Below are 21,074 nucleotides of genomic sequence, written 5' to 3'. Positions count from 1 at the left end.
TACAAGAGCTCAGTGTAAGAATTCCAAAATTGATTAATACATTTCCATTGATGTGCTAATATCATAAATTTAAATTTGTTTCATTATCTCTGTTTTTTTTTCTTCCTGGAAGTAGAGTTTTATTTACTTATTCTGAAGAGTTAGGATTACCTTTTCAGACCTACAGAGGTTGCATAAGTAAGTTGATGGTCAGTGATGCAGGAAAGTGGACCACTAGAGTTTCCTTACTAAGTTGGATTTTATACGTCAACTGCCTAGTCTTATTTCTCAGTGTTTTACATCTCAGAGAAAGATACCACAGGAAGAGAAGAATGAGAGAAGCTCAGAAAACAAGCTGCTTAAATGTGCCTTAGTTTCTTCATCTGTGCTAGAAACATCTATTAATAGCATCTTATAAAGCGCAAAACTTAATGCATAATTATCAGGAGACATGCTGGTATGAATTTGTGGGGTGTTGGGAAGTTTGTTCATTATCACTGGCCTGATATTTCATTATTAGGGATTTGTTTCTTTAGGTCAATTTTATTCTTTAAAAACCACCTCTTATAATGCAAATTCTACTTGTTGGTACCTACCTTAGAGAAACTGCATTTGTGCATAGTGACTATATTGATTGTAATCAAGGACAAATTGGAATCAACCTAAATATACATCATTAAGGAAACACGTTGACCTGTGGTTTATTCATACAAGGGAACAGTGCTACTCAACAGTGGTAGTTGACAAGCAGCATCAGCGTCACTGGGAGTGTGTCTGAAATGAATTCTTAGGTCCCACCCTAGACCTCTAAATCAGAATTATCCAGGGATGGAGCCCAGAAATCAGTAAGCTCTCCTGGTGAATTCTCAGGCTTTCTAAAATTGTAAAAGCCCTGGTATCTGATAGGGCAATTAAAGTATAGAGTATGGAAGCATATTAAATGAATGTGATTTCAAGTCTTTGTTACTGAATGAAAAAAGCAGTTTGCAAAATAATATAGGCAATAACTATAAACCAAACAAAACCCATAAACAGCATTGTACATTTTCCGTGGGTATGCATGTTAAAAAGTAGGAAAGAGATGACAAGCCAACTGATGAGTGGTTTCCTATGTGGTTGGGGAAGGGAGAAGTGGTGAGGTGAAATCAAGATTAAAGAATGGTGGTTAAAGTATATATACTTCAGTCTTATCTGAGGTGCTTAAAGAGTAATTTTTAAAACAATGTGTGAAAACAGTGCAAATTATTTTGAGGGGGCTAGTCCTATTAGATTTTAAAATGTATTATACACAGTAATGATTAAAACAGTTTGAAATGGCTCATCTTAGAAAGACTGCTCAGGGAAATAGACAGTAGTACAGAAATAGACCCAAATGGGTACAGGAACTTAATGTAAGATTAAGAAATAATTTTAAACCATTGTGGGGAAAATGCCATTGGGATAAATGCCTTACCATCTGGAAAGAAAAAGAATGGATCCCTCATACTGTACACTTATGAAAGTAAATTCTAGGTGGATAAAGATTTAATGTAAAAGTGAAGCCATAAACTAGTGGAGAGCAAGGAAAAAATAAGAAGAATCTTAATTTGGGGAAGTCCTTTCTAAGCAAGATAACCAAAAAAGTAACAGGAAAAATTATAAATTTGATTACAAAAAAAGTTCTAAAGTTGGAGATCAAACTCCACATTCCTTAATAATACCTTAATTTGATCCATGAAATGGCATACAGTACATCTGGGGGGAAAATCAAAGTACATTTGATTATTCTGACATGGAATAATTGTTAAAAAAAAACACATTCTAAAAAAGCACAAGCAAAAGCAAGACACAGATTGTTATTCTTTTAAATAGAAACTGCTGTAGTAAGTGGTTGTCTCTGGGTAGGGGTCTTGGGTAGAAAAATGATTTTATGTATTGTTCTTTTTGAAATTTTACCTTTTCCACATGGTAGTTTTACTTATAATAATCACATTGCGTGTTACGATGCCAGGCACTTTCCTAAGCACTGCACTAGCAGTAATCCTACCCACAACATTTTGGAGTAGGATACTATTGTTACCCTCATTGTGTTGATGAAGAAACAGGCTTAGAAAGTGTAAGTAATTTATGAATTCAGACTTGGTTCTCTTGCTGTGCTACGGAGGGCTTTCTCAGAACTGAAATAAAATGTGTTTTTGTTTTTAAAATTGGGACAGACGGGTGTGTGTGTGTTTTAATTTAAACTTCTACCCTTACCGCTTTGATAAATTTCAGTTTATTTTTCTCTGGCATGCCGTTTATGGCCTTTCATAATCTTTTGTCTATTTTTTGTTACAGACTCCTGCAATTCCCCAAAAGACGCTTAGTCTTTTTAAACTGGTTTCCTTTATGCTAGAACTTGGATTTATCCCACCTCTGCCTTTTTTGCATATGCTATATTACTTAAAACTTACATATGAGACCTCACTATGTAAAGACTTTACAGCCTAATTTGGTTTCTATATTTCTTTTGCTGTGACTTGATTTATAAATTATTTAACTTCTCATGTATATTCTTTCAAGGAAATAATTGTGCATTATTTTTTTTGTATTCCTTAGATAGGTAGTAATCTATCTGTAAGCATGTTATTTTATATCTGTGGACATTTAAAATTATAGATTCCTATAATGGAAGGAGTACTAAGATTGAAATTTTTCCCTAAACCATAATACAGATAAAGCTTTTAGATTGGGCCAGGTGTGGTGGCTCACACCTGTAATCCTAGTACCCTGGGAGGCCGAAATGGGAAGATTGCTTGAGCTCAGGAGTTTGAGACCAGCCTGAGCCAGAATGAGACCCTGTCTCTAATAAAAATAGAAAAATTAGCTTGGTGTTTTGTCGTGCGCCTATAGTCCCAGCTACTCAGGAGGCTGAGGCAGGAGGATCTCTTAAGCCTAGGAGTTTGAGGTTGCGGTGAGCTACAGTGACGCTACTGCACTGTACCTGGGGCAACAGAGTGAGCGAGACTATCTCAAAAAAAAAAGCTTTGGATTTAATCTAGAAGAGACTGTTTATTGTAGCCAGACTTTTATCTATAATTAAAGTCAAAGAATCTCTTTATAAATTGAACAGTTACTAAACTAATGTAAATTAAATTTATGTGCTTTTTGAAATGTGATTTTTCTAAAAACCTTTTACAGTACATCAGGAGATTCCTCTCGGTCAAACCTTTTTGAAGATGCAACAAGTGCACTTGGTAAGTGTCTATCTTGTAAATAACCTATAAGAGATACCGGAGAGGTGTTAAGTTTCACTTTTCTAGATCATGGTAATGTATTAATTTGGATGGTTGCTTATAATGAAGCTGTAAAATGGTTGATTTAGATAATTCAATTAATAGTGTTGATAAAGACTTTGTAAGTTAATATTTTATATATTTAATTCTTTAAAACTTACAGTTCAGCATACTTCTTTCCACAAAGCAAATAATTTTCCATTTTTCAAATGAATTTTAAATGTGGTCTTAAGGTTGATCTGTGTACAGGTTTATAACAAAGTGTCTTTGAAATGGGTGTAAAATTTTCTACCTCGCACTTCTTGTTTATTTACCTGCAGCCTTCATTCCAACTATGAGCCCTATAGGTTCCCATCTCCTGTCTTGTTTGTATTGACTTGCAACAAGAATGCCTTTTTATCCCAGCTTTAAATTTTATCTGTGGAATATGCCTTTCCAGCTCCCTTTAGACCTAATCTGTCAAAACCAAGCAACTTGTTTTCTCCCATTGGAACATCTCTGGTACAGATCCTGCTAATTATTGGTTTACTGGCTGGCAACCCCATTCCTACTCTTTGGTACTCTTAAATGGTAGGCAGTTAGGAAGTCAGGAACAGGTGGAAACAACAGCTTCAGTGGTGTATGGGCTTCTGGATTCCTGCTTGGCTTCTGTGGCAGCGGGGTTCCAACAGCAGTAGCGCCTACCTCTTAGGATCTGACCTAATTGAGCTTGAACTCCATGATGCTCTTATTGTTGTGGAAAATGGCATGTGCCTGTAGTGGTAACATAGTTGTTTAAATGAGATCACCTGAGTGTGCCAAACCCAGATTTCCATCTTTGAGGAACAGTTTCTTGGGACTCTGCTGCTACTGAATACCTTATGAGTTGGTGTCTAGTTAGGAAATCAGAAATCACTGTTTTAGACAGGGAAAGGCTTAATCTTAGGAAATTATTACAAAGATATTGGAAGAGCTGAAGAAGAGGATTACGCAGAGATGAGTAAACTGTTCTGTGGCCTCAGGGCTGGAGCCAGCTGGCACTTGTCCCTAATGGTGCTGCAGGCCCTGGCTATGGCCACTGCTGCTGCGGTTGAGTTGCATTGATGCTACGGAGCAGAAGCCCAGGAGTCCGTGGCTGTAGCTGCTGCTGCACCTAAGCTTCTGGTGACCATGTCTGTCTTTTTACATCTTTATATCTCCTGCAGCACCCATTCTCAACTTTATGGTCTCAGGATCCCTTTACTCTTTTGCCTTTAATTTACCCGTTCTCTGTGTTGATTCTCTGTCTTTAAACTGCTTCTGTAATACTACTTTTCCTGATCCATACCTTGCACTGTTCCTTCCCAGGCTTTCTGGTTAATTCTCTTTATTTTCCTGACTCTTAAATGTATGTATTTTCTATGGTTCTGCTCTAGGCCATAGTTCAAAGCTTTAACTGTAGGAATGGCTAATACCAGCCACGCATTATAAGATTCTCCAAATTATATCTGTAGTACAGATCTCCCTCTCAGCTCCTAGACTTATTTTCTTAAACTGCCAGCTGGAAAACCTACAACCTCCACAACCTCAAGTTTCACGTTGACTTATCTTTTATTCCCCCATCTGATTCTTTTCCTTTGTTTTCTTACTTCCTTGCACCATCACTCATTTATTCATCCTTGACCTAAATAGTAGCATGATCCTGGACCTGGACCCTCTGCCTCTCTTGGCCCAGTGAGTCTGATTCTCTTTCTTAAAGTCTCTGGAATATTTGTTTCCACTATCACTTAAGTTGCCTTAGTTCAGGTCCTTACCTAACTTATACTCTTGCGTTGTCTTCTTCCATCTGCTCTTCTGGCCTGCTCAGTGCAGCCTCAAATTCATGGGCTCCAGTGATTCTCCTGCCTCAGCCTCCCGAATAGCTAGGGCTACAGGCACAGGTCACCATGCCCAGCTAATTTGTTAAAATTTTTTGTGGCAGCAGGGTCTCACTATGTTGCCCAGGCTGGTCTTGAACTCTTGGCTTCAAGCAGTCCTCCCACCTCAGCCTCCTAAAGTGCTGGAATTACAGTTGTGAACCACTGCACCCAGCCCAGAGTGGACTTTCTACTAGGATCGTTGTTAGTTCCTTTAATAGATCCTCGTGACCTAGAAGATAAGTCCAAAGCTCTTCTTAATGACATATATAAGGTTCTTCATCACCACCTCTTTAGCCTCATTAGTTCTGTCTGTTGTCCGTTCTCCCTAGTTTTTTTACAAGTCATTTGCCTTTTTACTTTTAAGACCTAAAAAGTAGCACACGGCTTATGGGCATTCCTTTTTGAGTTTTTGTAATTTGGTTGATTAGGAAACATGATTTTAAGAGGCATAGTATAATGATTAAGTGTGGGGACTCTGGACTGGACAGCCTGTGTTTGTATCTCTGCACCATGACGGACCGGCCATTGATGTCTTGATCAAATTGTTAATCTCTCTAAGCCTCAGCATTTAAAGGAGATGAAAATAAACTTTTCTCATGGGGTTATTTTGTGAGAACTAAATGAGATACACTGTGTTAAAATAGTATAGTTCTGATTCTCCACAACTGTTAATTTTGATTATATTAATGCTGATTTCTGTATCTGGGAACCAGGTTACTGAAAATGTATTGCCACTTGAGTGGCTTTGTTCCAGAATTACTCAGTGGACAATTAAGAAAATAAAAAATATTAAAAAATATTTTATGGGATGGGAAGTCATTACCTTAAACAAGATATCAAATGCTTAATTTGCTCAGTGATGGGTTTTTTTTAAGCTATTAAATACCTTTATTTTTTAAAATTCTGCAGAAAAATGATTTATTCAATAGATACTGGGTGTGTTAGCAGTGTGTCAGGGAAATGTATAAAATGACATGCATGGTCCCTGCACAGTTGATTCTGCATAATAAAACATAAAATAAGTTGCAAATCTTGATAAATGATATTAAGACTACAAAGGGCTTTTATAAAGAAAAACAGAAGGCTACTTAGGATTGCTAGGCAGTACTTCAGATTGTAACTTTTAAATTTAGGGTCAAAACGTCTGAAAGAGTTGACATCCTAAGAAAGCAGGGGTGGTAAAGACTCGGGGGCAGGAAAAGGCATGATCTATTGAAGTAATCCAGGGAGGATGAGTGTGATGTGTAGAGGATTGTTGAGGGCTGGGAGCCCAAAAAAGATGAGGTTTTCTTTTTTAAAAGCCCACGTTGCAACTGGCTGAAGAGTGGATTGTAGGTGTAGGGGGCAGGAGTGGAAGCAGAGTATAGTCCAGACCTGAGACAGCTGTGGGCTGCTCCTGAGTGATAACAGTGGGGAGAGAAGGACCTAGATGGGTTTGGGGTGTGGTTTAGAGATAGTACCTACCAGGTGTGCTGGTAAGTAAGATGTGGAAAGGAAGGGGAAAAGAAACAAATCACCAGGCTTTCTGGTTCAAGCACTTAGGTGGATAGAGGTGTCATTTATTGAAAAGGAGAAGACATAATGGTGGGACACATTTGAGGGGGAAATCTTCATTGGAATTAGTTGAGTGAGTGGAGTGTGAGTAAGTGAACATAGCATGCTGGATAGCTATGGCTGTGAAGGGAAAAGAGCAGATAGTTCCTGAAAGAGGAATTGGGTTGGGATTAAGGGAGGTGTGTTTTTATTTTGGGAGTCACGTAGAACATAGTTAGCTTCTGATCGGGATAATTAAGTAGAGAAGGAAGGGTGAAGGTGGAGTAGAGAGAATAATCAAGTGCAGCTCTTTGAGGTAACAATAAAGGCAGCGGTACGCAGAGCACAAGTGGAAGAAAAAGTTTTAAGTGAGGCAGGTTTATTGGGAATGGGAGGCAGCTTTTCATTCGATCAGTGTTGTCTGCCATTTTCATGAAGAGCAAGTTAAGTCTTTCTGTGAGAGGAGGGAGGATTGGAGAGAGTCTGTGGGAAGTGACTTATTGGAATAATAGTGCTTAGGGCATTAATACCACTTTTATGTGGCATATGAGATTCTAACTTTCTAGCTCCTAACCTCTCTTTCCCCACTATTTTGATAATATAACTACTGTCTTGTTGCATCAGAGTTGATTGCTTGAAATGCCCCCCCCTGCATGTTTTCAGAATTCAGTTCATCTGTCTGTTACAGGTTGCCTTCCCTGATCTCCCACTAATTCTCTTAACTTTGTACCTGGTATTTCTATCGTACTTAAAAAATACATTATATCAGTTTTCTATTGCTACTATAGTAAGTTACCACAACCTTAGTGGTGTAAAGCAACACAGATTTATCATTTTCTAGTACTATAGGTTAGAAGTCTGACAGGTGGCTCACTGGGTCCGCATTTTTCTCTGGAGACTCAAGGGAACTTGTAGAGGCTGCCCACATATCTTGGCTTGTGGCCCCTTTCTCTGTCTTTAAAGGCAACACATAGCATTTGACCCTCTCATATGCCTTCTTATACTTTTAAGAACCCTTGTGATTACGTTGGGCCCACTCAGATAATCCAATAATCCAGGATGAATTCCCTATTTTAAAGTCAGCTGATTAGCAGCCTTAATTTCATCTACAACCTCAATTTTCCTTTGTCATGTAACTTAACGTATTTATAGGTTCCAGGGACCAGACCATGGGTATCTTTGAGGTACAGTTTTTCTACCTACTACATAATGTTGTAATTTATACTGTTATTCATCTTTGTATTCTAATACAGTAGTGCCTGAAACATTGTATACATGTATACAATCAAGAAATTTGTAGAGAATGTATATTAAAATTTTTTTTGCCTCCACCACCTCCCCCCTTTTTTTAGTGACGGGTCAGTCTTATGAGAATATGGTAACTGAGATCATGTCAATGGGCTATGAACGAGAGCAAGTAATCGCAGCCCTGAGAGCCAGTTTCAACAACCCTGACAGAGCAGTGGAATATCTTTTAATGGTGAGAAGTGTGTTTTATGTTTCTTCATTTTAGTTGTTTAATATCAAAATCTCGAGCAGATTTTAAAGAATGGGTTAACAATTCATGGAGAAGAATAATGTACTTTAGAGAATTTATTTAATGCTTTTATTTTTTCCTAGTATATTAACATTTTTGTTGATAAAATGTAACCTTTTTCAAAAGATTCTGGTAGGGTTTTAGTTAGAAAACAACATGACTAAATGGTTATAAAATTGGCTATCTAGTTAGAGTGTAGTGCCTTGTACTCCAATTATGTCATCCTCAGTGGATGACAATTGTGTGTTGGGGGTGGAGGGGAGATTTTTAAACTAATGGTCCAACATTTCAGTAGCTTTTCAGGTGTCAGTGCGATCCTGGAAGAATTATTTAGAGCAAAAATGTCAATCTGGGAGCCCAGGCTAAATTTTATTTGCTTATACTTTGTAAATTTCAGTGACGAGTTGCCAGTTTTTTAAAACTGGGAGATTTCACATAAAAAATACAGATTTCCAGTTTATCTGGACAATCTTTTTTGCCTGTTCTTTTTTCTTTTTTTCCCCAGCATATTATATCTGGACAATCTTGATCCTGGATTTTTGCATTCACTCTCTGTTACCTGAGATAGCATCATGCATTTTAACGTATGATGTTACTTGCTTGGTTCCATTGGCATTTGAATTTGTTAGTGTTTTTTTTTTTTTATAGTCAGTAGCAATTGAGGGACTTTTGAATAAAGTTTTTTTGTTTTGTTTTTAGGGTTTTTTGTTTTTTTACTGACAATAAAGGGTTTGGAGAAATGGGTTGTTGTGGGCATTGACCGAAACCCTTGATATTTTAGACATTAAAGTAAAAGAATTCTAAACGTAGAATTTTGTAATAACATTGGATTAACCTTTTTTTAGTCTTAAACGTTTATTCTATAATTGTGTTTGGTGTTTTGGAGTATTATCAAAGTCTGAATTGCCCTAAATATCATCTTGGAGATCCATGATCCTTACTCTTTGGGGAACACAGTCCACAGTTTCTATTCCTTTGTTTCTAGGCTGTACTTCTGTTAGAGACTCCTTTTCAGGTAGGTAGATAGGTAGCTAGCTAGTTTCAGGAGTCACAGTCATAAGCTAAATAAGTGTACTCTGCCTCCACCAGTTACTTGCCTATGCATTTGTATGTGAGAGTCACAAAATCTTTTCTTAGCATATCATTTTGTCTTTTTGAATTCACTTTTCCATTGTCCTCTTACATACTGTCTTTAAATGCTGCCAATTCATTTATTTATCCAGTTTGTTTGGAATTGAGGAATCATATTGAGTTGATGATTATTAATTGATAATTGAATGTCCTCCCAGATTCTACAAAAATATTGTCTTATTTTTTATGAGATGGCTTTAATTTATACCTGATTTAGACTCTTTATAATTGTATCAGTTAGTTTGATCTAGTGGGTATGAAGTTTTGAGTTATAAAAAAATGAATCAGTATTTCCAAAGTTGCTGAATTTTAAAACTGCTGTATAGCAACAAATGCAAATAAATAGATGAGAGATGAGTTCATGAAACAATTTAACTAAAATTTTTTTTTATGTATTTACTGTTTGTTTCATAGACTGAAAACAAAAGCTACTTTAAATTGTTACTAGTTAATATATAAGTGAATGTGAATGAATGGAAAGATGAAATGTTGATAGAGGTAGAGATGTAGCAGTGATGGTTAACTTTTTAGTTTAACAAACCTGTTTGAGAATTTGATGGATAGACCCTAGATCTGTATATAGTTTGTTAGCATTTAATAACTCCTCATCTAAGGTAAGGGTTTGAATTTTGTGGAACTCTGAAAAACAGTTGCTTCCAGTGCCTGCATTAGTAACATCTAGTGCAGGCAGCCATTATCCTGCTGTTCTTACTCTTCGTTCTTTATATGTTGATGAATTTGGCTTCTGGCTTATTAGCAAATGGAAGCATTTGCCATCTTTTATTCAACTGTTAGGTTTTCTTCATTCTCCTTTCAAAATCTATAATAATTTAATAAAGACTTTTTAAAAGTTAGTGATGAAATGTCTATAAATCATATGTATCAAAATAGGGTATCCTTAAAGTTTTACTGCAGTTTTAAGCTATAATAACTTCAGTAGATAAAGACTACAGACTTACAGAAAATAGCACCTAAAAGTTCAATTGTTTGAATTTCTTTTATATCTATTTTGTGAATTTTGAAAAATTAATTTTTGTATGCCACACTTTCTCAGTACCATGGATCAGTGGAGGAGGTCCTCCTTACGTGTCCACTGTGGTACCCAATCTGTAATCATTAGGCTTTTTATTTTCCCAGGAGTCATTTCAGAACCGTCAAGTATGCATCAAAACCTCTTTCTTTGGATGATCTTAAGGCTTAGGGTTACAAATGCAATCTTTTGTATGACTAAGCAACAGCTGATGAAAGTTTCTAAAAAGTTCAAAAATCAACTAGAGCAACAAGTTGCACAAAAGCCTTAGTTATGTTCAGTTTTCATAAAATACATGTATCAATGTTTTTAAAATTTTAAAAATTACATGTGGGTGGGTATCTTATTGAACAGCACAGCTAGAGAACATTTCCAACATTGTGGAAAGTTCTGTTGAACTACGCTGCTTTATATTAAAGCATTGTGGGTTTTTCTATACCATATCCAGGCCATTTCTAATCTAATTTGAATCCATGCAGCTTAATAATCCTTTACTTACATTATTGAGGCAGACATCTATTTGATGCTTTTAGAAATTAGACGAGGATATTAAATAGACTATAAGTCTGTTACTCTGTACAATATTTAACTAATTTTGTATGATGGGATATCTTAAAGCTTGGAAATTGTGTTATAGGGAATCCCTGGAGATAGAGAAAGTCAGGCTGTGGTTGACCCCCCTCAGGCTGCTAGTACCGGGGCTCCTCAGTCTTCAGCAGTGGCGGCAGCTGCAGCAACTACAACAGCAACGACTACAACAACAAGTTCTGGAGGTAAAGTGGAATCTTTTGGATGAGGAGGAAATGGTTCTGAATTTTTAGCATAAAATAATTTAATAATATAATCTAAAATACTTCAGAAGTTAGGTTCATTTCCAGAGCATGTGGCTAACTCTTAAGATAAGCTTTCTATTCACTAATGTTAGAGAGGGGCCCAAAAGAAATTCTACCAAGTGAATGTAACATGTTAAGCATCAGTGCTGCAGCTTTGTCAAGGGGAATATACTGTTCTGTTTATTGTAAGGAAAAGATGCTTTCCAGTTTGCATGTAGTGTTACTTTCTCAGGCCATGTAGGATGGTTTGTTGCCTTGTCTCTTTAATCTCTCCATAAATGTTACAAAGTGTGTATAATTTCAAGGCTGGCAGCATCTTAGTAGTTACAACACAACAAGGAAATGAAACCCTGAGAGTTTTAAAATCTGATAACTAGAGAGGAAGGCAAAGCTGGAATTCAGGTCTCCTTACTGGTCAGTACCTATGCTTCCATTGCCATAGGTCTGGCTACAGAGCAAGGCCTGAAGAAATTACATAGTATTCTCCTTTATTCATTCTTGTATACATTGTTAGACTATTAATTTTGAAGAGCCCATTCTTTCATACATTTCCTAGTTCTAATTATGGCAATCACCTCTGGTTGACAAAAATCACTAAGAGCTTTGTGTACAGTGTCCCAGAGAATAGGCCTTCATTCGTTGCGATTTCAGCATGATAATGGAAACGGGAGGCCACAGCTCTACTTCATATTAGGGGTGCTGTCCCCATTCAGCACTTGTTAGGTAACATAGTCTGTGAGTCTCATTTTCTTCAACTAAACAGCTACTGTCATACCTAAAAGAATAAATAACTATGTGTTACGGTCATTTTAATTCAAATGATTGTCTTCCTGAGGTAGGAAATGACAACATACATCTAAAAATTCTCTTTTACTCATTAGTAACTTCAAAAAACATGATTCTTTAGTTTCCTATAGCATAACCAAATAAGTCCCGGCACCCTGAAAAAGTTACAGGTTCTGTATCTTATGCCTTACTTGGCATTATTATTTATTATTGTAAACGGATCTTGGACTAACAAAGTCTAGATGTATTAGCACTAGATTGTCATGTAGGTTATTTATCTCAAGTTTTTATAGTTCACAAATGTTTGAAATTTAATGGTAATAACCAAAAGTCTTTTTTCTAATTGAATTGAGTTTGTATTTAAACTCCTCATCTGCAAACCTGAACTTTAAGTATTAAATATCTTTCACTTCTTTGGTTTAGTATTTCTCAGGTTGTATTCTTTGAGGGGTTTTGGTTGTAGTATAAAGTAAGTGGGTTTTTTGTTTTTGTTAGCTCTGGTATATATTTCTCTTAGGAACTTTCAAGCAACAGGAACAACTTTTAGTCGTATTTATTTTGATAGAATATATGTAGGGCACAAATTCTTAGTATTACTTGATAATATTGAGTCCCCAGGGCAATTCTAGGGAAGCTTAGTTCATATTATAGTATTCTGTACTCTCTGCCTTTGCTAATAGGAATAATTTCGGCTGAACAAAACTTGTCTGTCAGTACAGTTTAAAGACTTCTTCATTATTTACTTCATTTTACTAATATTAAATCTCAGGACTCAAATCATTTTTTACTTGATAATGTTTGCTGTGTAAATGTGTGATTTAACCAGCTCTTTGCATATGTATTTACTGCTTTTGTTTAAAAATGTTTATGTGTATTTTAGGACATCCTCTTGAATTTTTACGGAATCAGCCTCAGTTTCAACAGATGAGACAAATTATTCAACAGAATCCTTCCCTGCTTCCAGCATTGCTACAACAGATAGGCCGAGAGAATCCTCAGTTACTGCAGGTAACTATTTAATCACTGTCAATTTCAGAAGTGAGGTTAGAGAGTATCATGTTTTGAAAAGGTCCATGGATGTTGCTCCTCCTTCCTACCGTCTCTCTTTTTGAGGATGGTGAAAGCAGTCTTCTAAGCTACATTCAGAATAGCATGCCCTAGATAAGGATACTGAAAAAAAGTTGGGATATGGAGGTTGGGTTAATTTAAGTTGGCCAAATAATAAGTTTAGGAAGCATTTTACGTTTCCTTCTTGGAGATTCCCATTGCACATTAACTTACTAAAGAATCTGAGAAGCTGTAGTCCCACAATAGTTTTTTAACATTGTTGGGGGTACGGGGCACATGTATGAAAGAATTTGAATTCTCTTCACTGTTGACTTTGCCCAAAAGTACTGAATTTCTTTAGTAATATACAAGAAATCATATCCTTTCAAAGACTAAATAAGAATCACCCTAAAACATGACATTTGGGTTAAGTATACCTTTTCTCTTATTTATAATTCCTATTTTCCTGAAGATATTAATATCAGTGTGTTGTTTTCCTCTGTCCTTCACATCACCACAGCAAATTAGCCAGCACCAGGAGCATTTTATTCAGATGTTAAATGAACCAGTTCAAGAAGCTGGTGGTCAAGGAGGAGGAGGTGGAGGTGGCAGTGGAGGAATTGCAGAAGCGGGAAGCGGTCATATGAACTACATTCAAGTAACGCCTCAGGAAAAAGAAGCTATAGAAAGGGTGAGTTTAAGTAAAACTAAAAATTCAGTTTCTTATTCTCACTAGCCACATTTCAAATGCTCAGGAGTTACATCGCGCTAGTGGCTACTATTGGATAGAAGAGTTAAGTAGAGCATGGCCATAGAGATGGCAGGTAGGGCAGTCTCTTCTTAACCTCCCCACCCTCTTGTTCTTTGTAAAGTCAGGGGACTAGCAGTAAAGTGCCAGTCTTGCATGAAACAGTTATAAATATGTTAAGAAACTAAAACTTTCATTGATGTTTTAAAATTCAAAACGGAAAAAAATAAAATTATTCATTTTTTATTTCAAATTTTACTTTACTATTGGCACTAAAATATAAAATAAACAAACGTTAGAACCCAGCTATGCTGATTCTCTTTCCATCCTTACCGAGTCAGCCAGTCAAGGTTGTGGCACTGCAGTAACCTAGTAACCTAGTTTTTCTGATGCCGTGATTATTCATTCATTTTTTTTCCCTGTTTTTAACGTTTGTAAACAGGGAATCATAGTGATCGTACTTGCCTTGTCTTACCTCACAAAGTGTTTTGAGATGGGAATCAGACAAAAGTGCAGTTTAATTTAGATAGTGATCTGGACAATAATTTTTTGTTGTTTATGATACATAGGAGCATTCAAGGTTTATAATTAAGGTTTATAAAACTTTTGCTGTTTTTTCTTTAAATAACACAAGTGAATAAATGACACTTGCCTCAGTTGTTTTATGGCAGGTATTTTTCTTTTGAAGTTATGGTTATCAGTTCCTGATTTTTGTGTTGGAGATATTTTTTCTGTTTTTTCTTATACTGTTGGTGTCATATCTGAGAGAACATTGCCCGATCCAAGGTCAAGTGGTTCACTCCATTATTTTCTCCTAAGAGTTTATAGCTCTTCTATGTAGATTTATGATCCATTTTGACTGACTTTTTGTACATGGTGTGAGATGTAGGGATCCAGCTTCATTCTTTTGCATGTGGATATCCAGTTGCCCCAGCAGCATTTGTGGAAAAGACTACCCTTTCCCTATTAAATTGTCCTGGCACTGTGTCAAAAATCAGTTGACTGTGAATGTAAGGTTTATTTCTGGGCTCTCAATTCTATTTCATTGATTTATATGTTTATGTTTATGCCAGTACCTCACTGTCTTGATTACTGTAGCTTCCTAGTAAGTTTTGAAATTGGGAAATGTCAAGTGCTCCAATTTTATTCTTACTTCCCAAGGTTGTTTGGGCTGTTCTGGATTCCTTGTATTTCCCTATGAATTTTAGCATCAGCTTGTCTAATTTCTGCCAAAAAAAAAAGCTGGCTGAGATTTTGATAGGATTGTGCTTACTCTATAGATGAATTTGGGGAGTATTGCCATGTTAATAATTATGTCTTACCAAGCCGTGAACATGGTATGGGATGTCTTTCCATTTATTGAGTTTTCCATAATTTCTTTCAACAGTGTTCTGTAGTTTTTGGTGTGAAAGTTTTACACTTCTTTTGTTAAATTTATTCCTAAGTTATTCTTTTTGATGTTATTATAAATGGAATTGTCTCTTTATTTTCAAATTATTCATTGCTAGTTATATAGAAATACAATTTAATTTTATATATTGATCTTACATCTTAAAACTTTCCTGAACTCATTTATTAGTTCTAATAATTTATATGTTCCTTAGGATTTTCTGTATACAAGATTATGTCATTTGCAAATAGTTATACTTCTTTTCCAGTATGAATGCCTTTTATTTCTTGTCTAATTGCCTTATCTAGAGCCTCCAGTATATTGTTGAGTAGAAGTAGCAAAAGCCAACAACCTTGTCTCATTCTTGATTTTAGGGGAAAGCATTCAGTCTTTCACCATTAAGTATGATGTTAGCTGAGGGGTTTTTGTAGATGCCCTTTATAAGGTTGAGGAAGTTCCCTTGTAAGTTCGTTCAATGTGTTCATTACAAAGAAGTGTTGGATTTCGTCATTTTTTGTATGTTAATTATTGAGTTGATCATGTGGTTTTGTCCTTTGTTCTTCTAATATGCTCTATTATGTTAATTGATTTTTGTAATGTTGAACCAACCTTGTGTTCCTGGGATGAATTCCACTGGTCACGGTATATAATCCTTTTTGTATGTTAACTGGATTCAGTCTGCTAGTATTTTCTTGGGAATTTTTGCATCTGTATTCAAAAAGAATATTTGTCTGTAGTTTTGTTTGATGTCTTTGTCTGATTTTGGTATCAGGGTGATACTGGTGTCATAGAGTTGGAAATGATCTAATTTGTTGAGATGCAGTTATACATAATATTCCCTTATAATTGTTTTTGTTTCTATAAAAAGTAGTAATGTTCCCTGTATTTGTTTCTGATTTTAGTAATTCAAGTCCTTAAATTTTGTTTTTTCTTTTCCCCCATTCTGTTTAGATAAAGGTTTGCGAATTTTGCTGAGCTTTTTAAGAAGAACCTCCTTTTGGTTTTGTTGATTCTATTGTTTTTCTAGTCTCTTTATTTAGTTTCTATTATTTTCCTCCTTTTGCTTATTTTGGGTTTAGGTTTTTTGTTGTTGTTGTTATTAAGGTGAAAGATTAGATTATTGTTGGGTTATCATCTGTCTTAATAGGGCTGTTTACAGCTGTAAGCTTCCCTCTGTGTACTGCTAAGGTAGCATCCCATAAGTTTTGGTATGTTATGTTTTTATTTTCGTTCATCTCAAAGCAGTTTCTAATTTCCCTTTTGGTTTCTTCTTTGATCGATTCGTTATATAAGATTGTGTTAATTTCTACATATTTATGAATTTCCCAGATTTTCTTCTTTTGATTTCTAAGTTCATTCCATTGTGGTCAGAGAACATACTTTGTCCTTATTTACTTGAGAAGAATATATAATGTGCTTTTGTTAAGGGGTCTGTAAATGTCTGTTAGGTCTAGTTGGTTTAGTCTTCAGTGTCCTTGTCAATCTTTTGCCTTAGCTGCTGTATCTGTTATTGAAAGTGGGGATATTGAAGTCTATTATTGTTTTATTGTCAATTTGTCCCTTCAATTCTGTCAGTTTTTGTTTCATGTATGAAATATTTTTGTTACATAGTTTTATAATTGCTGTGTCTTCCTGACCATTTTTTTAATCATAAAATGACTTTTGTCTATAGTAATAATTTTTATCTTAAAAATCTGTTTTGTCCAATATAACCATACCAGCTCCCTTTTGGTTACTGTTTGCATGGTATATATCTTTTTGTATCCTTTTACTTTCAAGATATGTGTGTCTTTGAATCTAGAGTGTGTGTTTTGTACAAGCAGGTAGTTGGATTATACCCTATCTTTTATTTGAACTAGCCTAGCTTTAATCTGAACAAGACCTAGAGAGCAAACTCATTTTTGAGTTTCACTTCTGCTTTCATGGATGAATAGTTATTTATGCTGAATTGGGATTTTCACCCAGTTTTAAAGGTCATTTCTGGATATAGTGTAACACAAGATGATTGAGACAGTTGAACAGGGTGTTTATATATAACATTTGGCTGACAAATGATAGTACCTAGAGAATTAGGTTATTGACTTGAGTTTTTAAAGACTTTTAAAAGCAGTGAGTATTGAGTTACAAGCAATTCTTAATAGACCAGGAAAATGAAATTAGGTAGCTGGTATCATCATTTAACATGCTATAAATGTTAAGCAGATAAAAACCAAACAACACTGTATGTCTTGATTTCAAAACATATCATGTAATATTACTAATAAGTGATCACGTGTTTTTCAGATACGAAGTGTTGAATAAGGCTAGGAGATTGAGAGTGATGTTTGATCTGAATGAAAGACAAGAGTTGTTTTAACAAATAAAATGTAATTTAAGTGAGGTAGTTAAAATTTTCTCCAGGTACACTCATCCTTATACCCTTAATATACTAAAAATCATTTGATTTACAAATTTCTATAGGGTCTTTTTAAACCACAAAAGTTAGCAGCTAGTTTTTAGTGTTAATGCCAAAGAGTGTTTGCATAATTATCTATTAATCTAGTAGCTTTAGGAACAAATACTTTTTTAGGTGGTTGTTAAAGGAAAGGGTCTAGGTTCCGTCTAGCCCTTCAGGTTGGACAGTAAATCCATATTCAGATAGAGATGTATTCATGTAAAATTCTCAAGAGCTGTTTTGGATTATAGTTTTTGTTTGTTTGTTTGTTTGTTTGTTTGTTTGGTTTTTTTTTTTGAGACAGAGTCTCGCTTTGTTGCCCAGGCTAGAGTGAGTGCCGTGGCATCAGCCTAGCTCACAGCAACCTCAAACTCCTGGGCTCAAGCAATCCTCTTGCCTCAGTCTCCCGAGTAGCTGGGACTACAGGCATGCGCCACCATGCCCGGCTAATTTTTTCTGTGTAGTTTAGTTGTCTGGCTAATTTGTTTCTTTTTTTAGTAGAGACGGGGTCTTGCTCTTGCTCGGGCTGGTCTCAAACTCCTGACCTCCAGCGATCCTCCCGCCTCAGCCTCCCAGAGTGCTAGGATTACAGGCGTGAGCCACCACACCCGGCCTGTAGTATATTTTTAAGTAATGATCTATTAGTAGTGCTATGCTGGAATCTATAATATGTAAAGAAAATTAAATGTGCCGTAATTGGTGGGTTGGATTTATATATTTTTTCCTTCTTTTCTTCCAGTTAAAGGCATTAGGATTTCCTGAAGGACTTGTGATACAAGCATATTTTGCTTGTGAGAAGAATGAGAATTTGGCTGCCAATTTTCTTCTACAGCAGAACTTTGATGAAGATTGAAAGGGACTTTTTTGTATCTCACACATCACACCAGTGCATTACACTAACTTTGTTCACTGGATTGTCTGGGATGACTTGGGCTCATATCCACAATACTTGGTATAAGGTAGTAGATTGTCAGGGGTGGGGAGGGAGGGATCTAGGATATAGGGCAGGGATAAATACAGTGCATGTCTGCTGCAATTAGCAGATGCCGCGACTCCACACAGTGTGTAAAATATTATACAACCAAAAATCAGCTTTTGCAGGTCTTTATTTCTTCTATAAAACAATAGGTAACTTTTCCTAGGTTTCACTCTTTTTAGTGTACTAGATCCAGAAACTTAGTGTAATGCCCTGCTTTATATTTCTTTGACTTAACATTGGTTTCAGAAAGAATCTTTGCTACCTAGAATTTACAGTCTCTGTTTCATGGCAACACTGGATAATGGCTTTGTGAAATTTTAAAAAATTTTGTAGCAACTGTAAACAGAAATGCCAAATTATTGATGGTTAATTGTTGCTGCTTCACAAATAAGTATAAAATTAATGTGTAAGGAAGCCCATTCTTTCATGTTAAATACTTAGGGTGGGAGGGGAGAAAGGGAAACTTTTCTTAAGACGAAAATAATTACTGCTATTTTAAAATTTCTTGATCATTGAATGTGAGACCCTTCTAACATGATTTGAAAAGCTGTACAAGAATAGGCAGAGTTATTTTCCTGTTTACATTTTTTTGTTTGTTTCGGGGAAAAAATTGGTAGGTGTCTAATTACTGTTTACTTCATTGTTATATTGCAGTAAAAGTTTTCAAACAACCATTGCATGTTTGCTTTTGATGTATCCCTTTGTAAAATTAGCACTTTTGGGGCCAATGGAGAAATGCAGCATTTACTCTCCCTCCTTTCCCCTTCCCTCAGCAGAAATGTGTTTATCAGCAAGTCGTGACTCAAACTTCTGCCCTTTTTTAAAACCCACAAAATGCTGATGCAGTTCAAAATTAATGCAAATGTTTCAAAACTTGTTTTCTGATATTTGTAAATGTTTTTCTTCATTAGATAAGAGTGTATTACCATTAAAGTCATTAGTATTATATTGCTTTCAAAAAGAAAAGGTGGACAGAACTATAATCCAGCATCTTTTATTGCATTGGAAAAACTGGTGAAATCTCTTGGCAGGGTGGGAAGATGTGGCTGGAAAAGTACTTTGGAAAATATACAATCAAGCTATCTCATGGCATATTAAAAGAAAAATCTTAATAGCAGTGTTGGCTTTTATTTGGATTTTTTTCATCTTCAGTTTTTTCTTCGGAGTCTCCTTCGTTGGCATTGTTATTTGATTATAAAGAGGGGGCAGATTTCTACTTGTTCAGTTTTTCAAATCTATTTTCCTGAATATAAACAAGACTATTTAAAGAAATAATTTTTTTTAATCATCTGATACTGAGTAAGAAGATGAATTTGCACAGATTTCTCCCTGCATAATCTCTTGCAGTGTCCTTAGCACAGTTTGGTGGTAACTTTTAAGCTTTTACGTCATGCGCTCGTAAACTATCTCATATGGAAATAAATGAAACCATGATTTCCCTCACAGTGTATCATGTTTAATTTTCATGTGTTTATTCGATAAACCTGGCAGGCTTTTGGACTTTGTATTACCTGTATGTTTTATAATGGATCATGCATAATGTCTCAGGAGAATTAAATGAGGACTCATAAATACGATACATCATTCAAGGCAGAGCAATGAGTTGGGAAAAAGGGTGGCATTTCTGGTTGAATAATGGAATACTCTCATTTATTTTATGACATTCTATCTGCTACCTTACTGCTCAGAGCACAGTGAAAACTGGAAAGAGGAAAAAAAAAACCCCAGCAGCAGCCGCTTCTTTTCTCTGGAAGGTGACAGCAGAAGTTGGTGGCATGGAGCTCTTGTCCTTGGACAACAAATCTACAGATAGTAGGATTAATAATTACCAGAAGACAGCTCAGGCCAAGTTTTGACCGTTCCTTACAGTAATTTGTTTATCTGCTTCTTAATCAACCAAGACACCATAAAAGAAATAGGCTTTTGTGCCTTTTGCTGTTACTGTTTAATTTGCAAACAGTTTTGGTAAATCTCTTAATGTAAGTGGCTGTTTGACTTTGGAATTTTGCATTCGAGGTATACTGTCATCTATTTCTTGAAATATTTTTATTGTTCAGTTGCTCTGTGGGAAATGTGAGGAAGCCTAAGTTTGTATTTGTGAAATTCTTATGCTATCCTCTAGACAAATATTTCTTTTATTGTTTAAAAATACTGAAGTGTTCCAGTATAATTTCTTTTTTCCTGTACTAGCTGGCTAGGATTCTAGAGAATTGAGTATAAAATATTTTCAATACATTCAGCATTGCATTGCTCATTTTTTGAATGATTCTATCTCATAGAATCTCATATTGAAAGTTAGCAACACCTCTGTCACCGATAACTTCTGTTTTCTTCTGTGATTGGTGAATGTGGTATACAGGAGGCCCAGGCACAGATCAGTTTTATTGGATCTCCTGGGTTTTTTGTCAACCAACACATCCACACAGAGACAGGATACTGGATGGGATGTTAGTCAAGGTTCATGAGGGCTTTTAGAGATTGCAATAGAATTCTGTTTTTCCATGCTTGTCTGTTAT

The 21,074-nt window shown here is 35.7% G+C and overlaps 1 protein-coding gene across 1 annotated transcript in view; it reads left to right on the top strand.

Moving 5' to 3' along the window:
- The window catches only part of RAD23B (RAD23 homolog B, nucleotide excision repair protein), a 42,717-nt gene extending 23,042 nt beyond the window's left edge, over positions 1–19,675 (top strand). The window contains exons 6-11 of the mRNA XM_045563783.1: positions 3,139–3,194; positions 7,996–8,123; positions 10,979–11,114; positions 12,841–12,968; positions 13,528–13,698; positions 18,319–19,675. Of these exons, the coding sequence (XP_045419739.1) occupies positions 3,139–3,194; positions 7,996–8,123; positions 10,979–11,114; positions 12,841–12,968; positions 13,528–13,698; positions 18,319–18,432 (733 nt within the window). The 3' untranslated portion in view covers positions 18,433–19,675. The remainder of the gene's footprint in view (positions 1–3,138; positions 3,195–7,995; positions 8,124–10,978; positions 11,115–12,840; positions 12,969–13,527; positions 13,699–18,318) is intronic.
- The last annotated feature ends 1,399 nt before the right edge of the window (positions 19,676–21,074 follow it).

This window comes from Lemur catta, chromosome 10 (assembly GCF_020740605.2).
Source record: "Lemur catta isolate mLemCat1 chromosome 10, mLemCat1.pri, whole genome shotgun sequence".
Classification (NCBI taxonomy): domain Eukaryota; kingdom Metazoa; phylum Chordata; class Mammalia; order Primates; family Lemuridae; genus Lemur; species Lemur catta.
The sequence above is the reverse complement of the archived record's forward strand: the minus strand, read 5'-3'. Positions and strand labels throughout refer to the sequence as shown.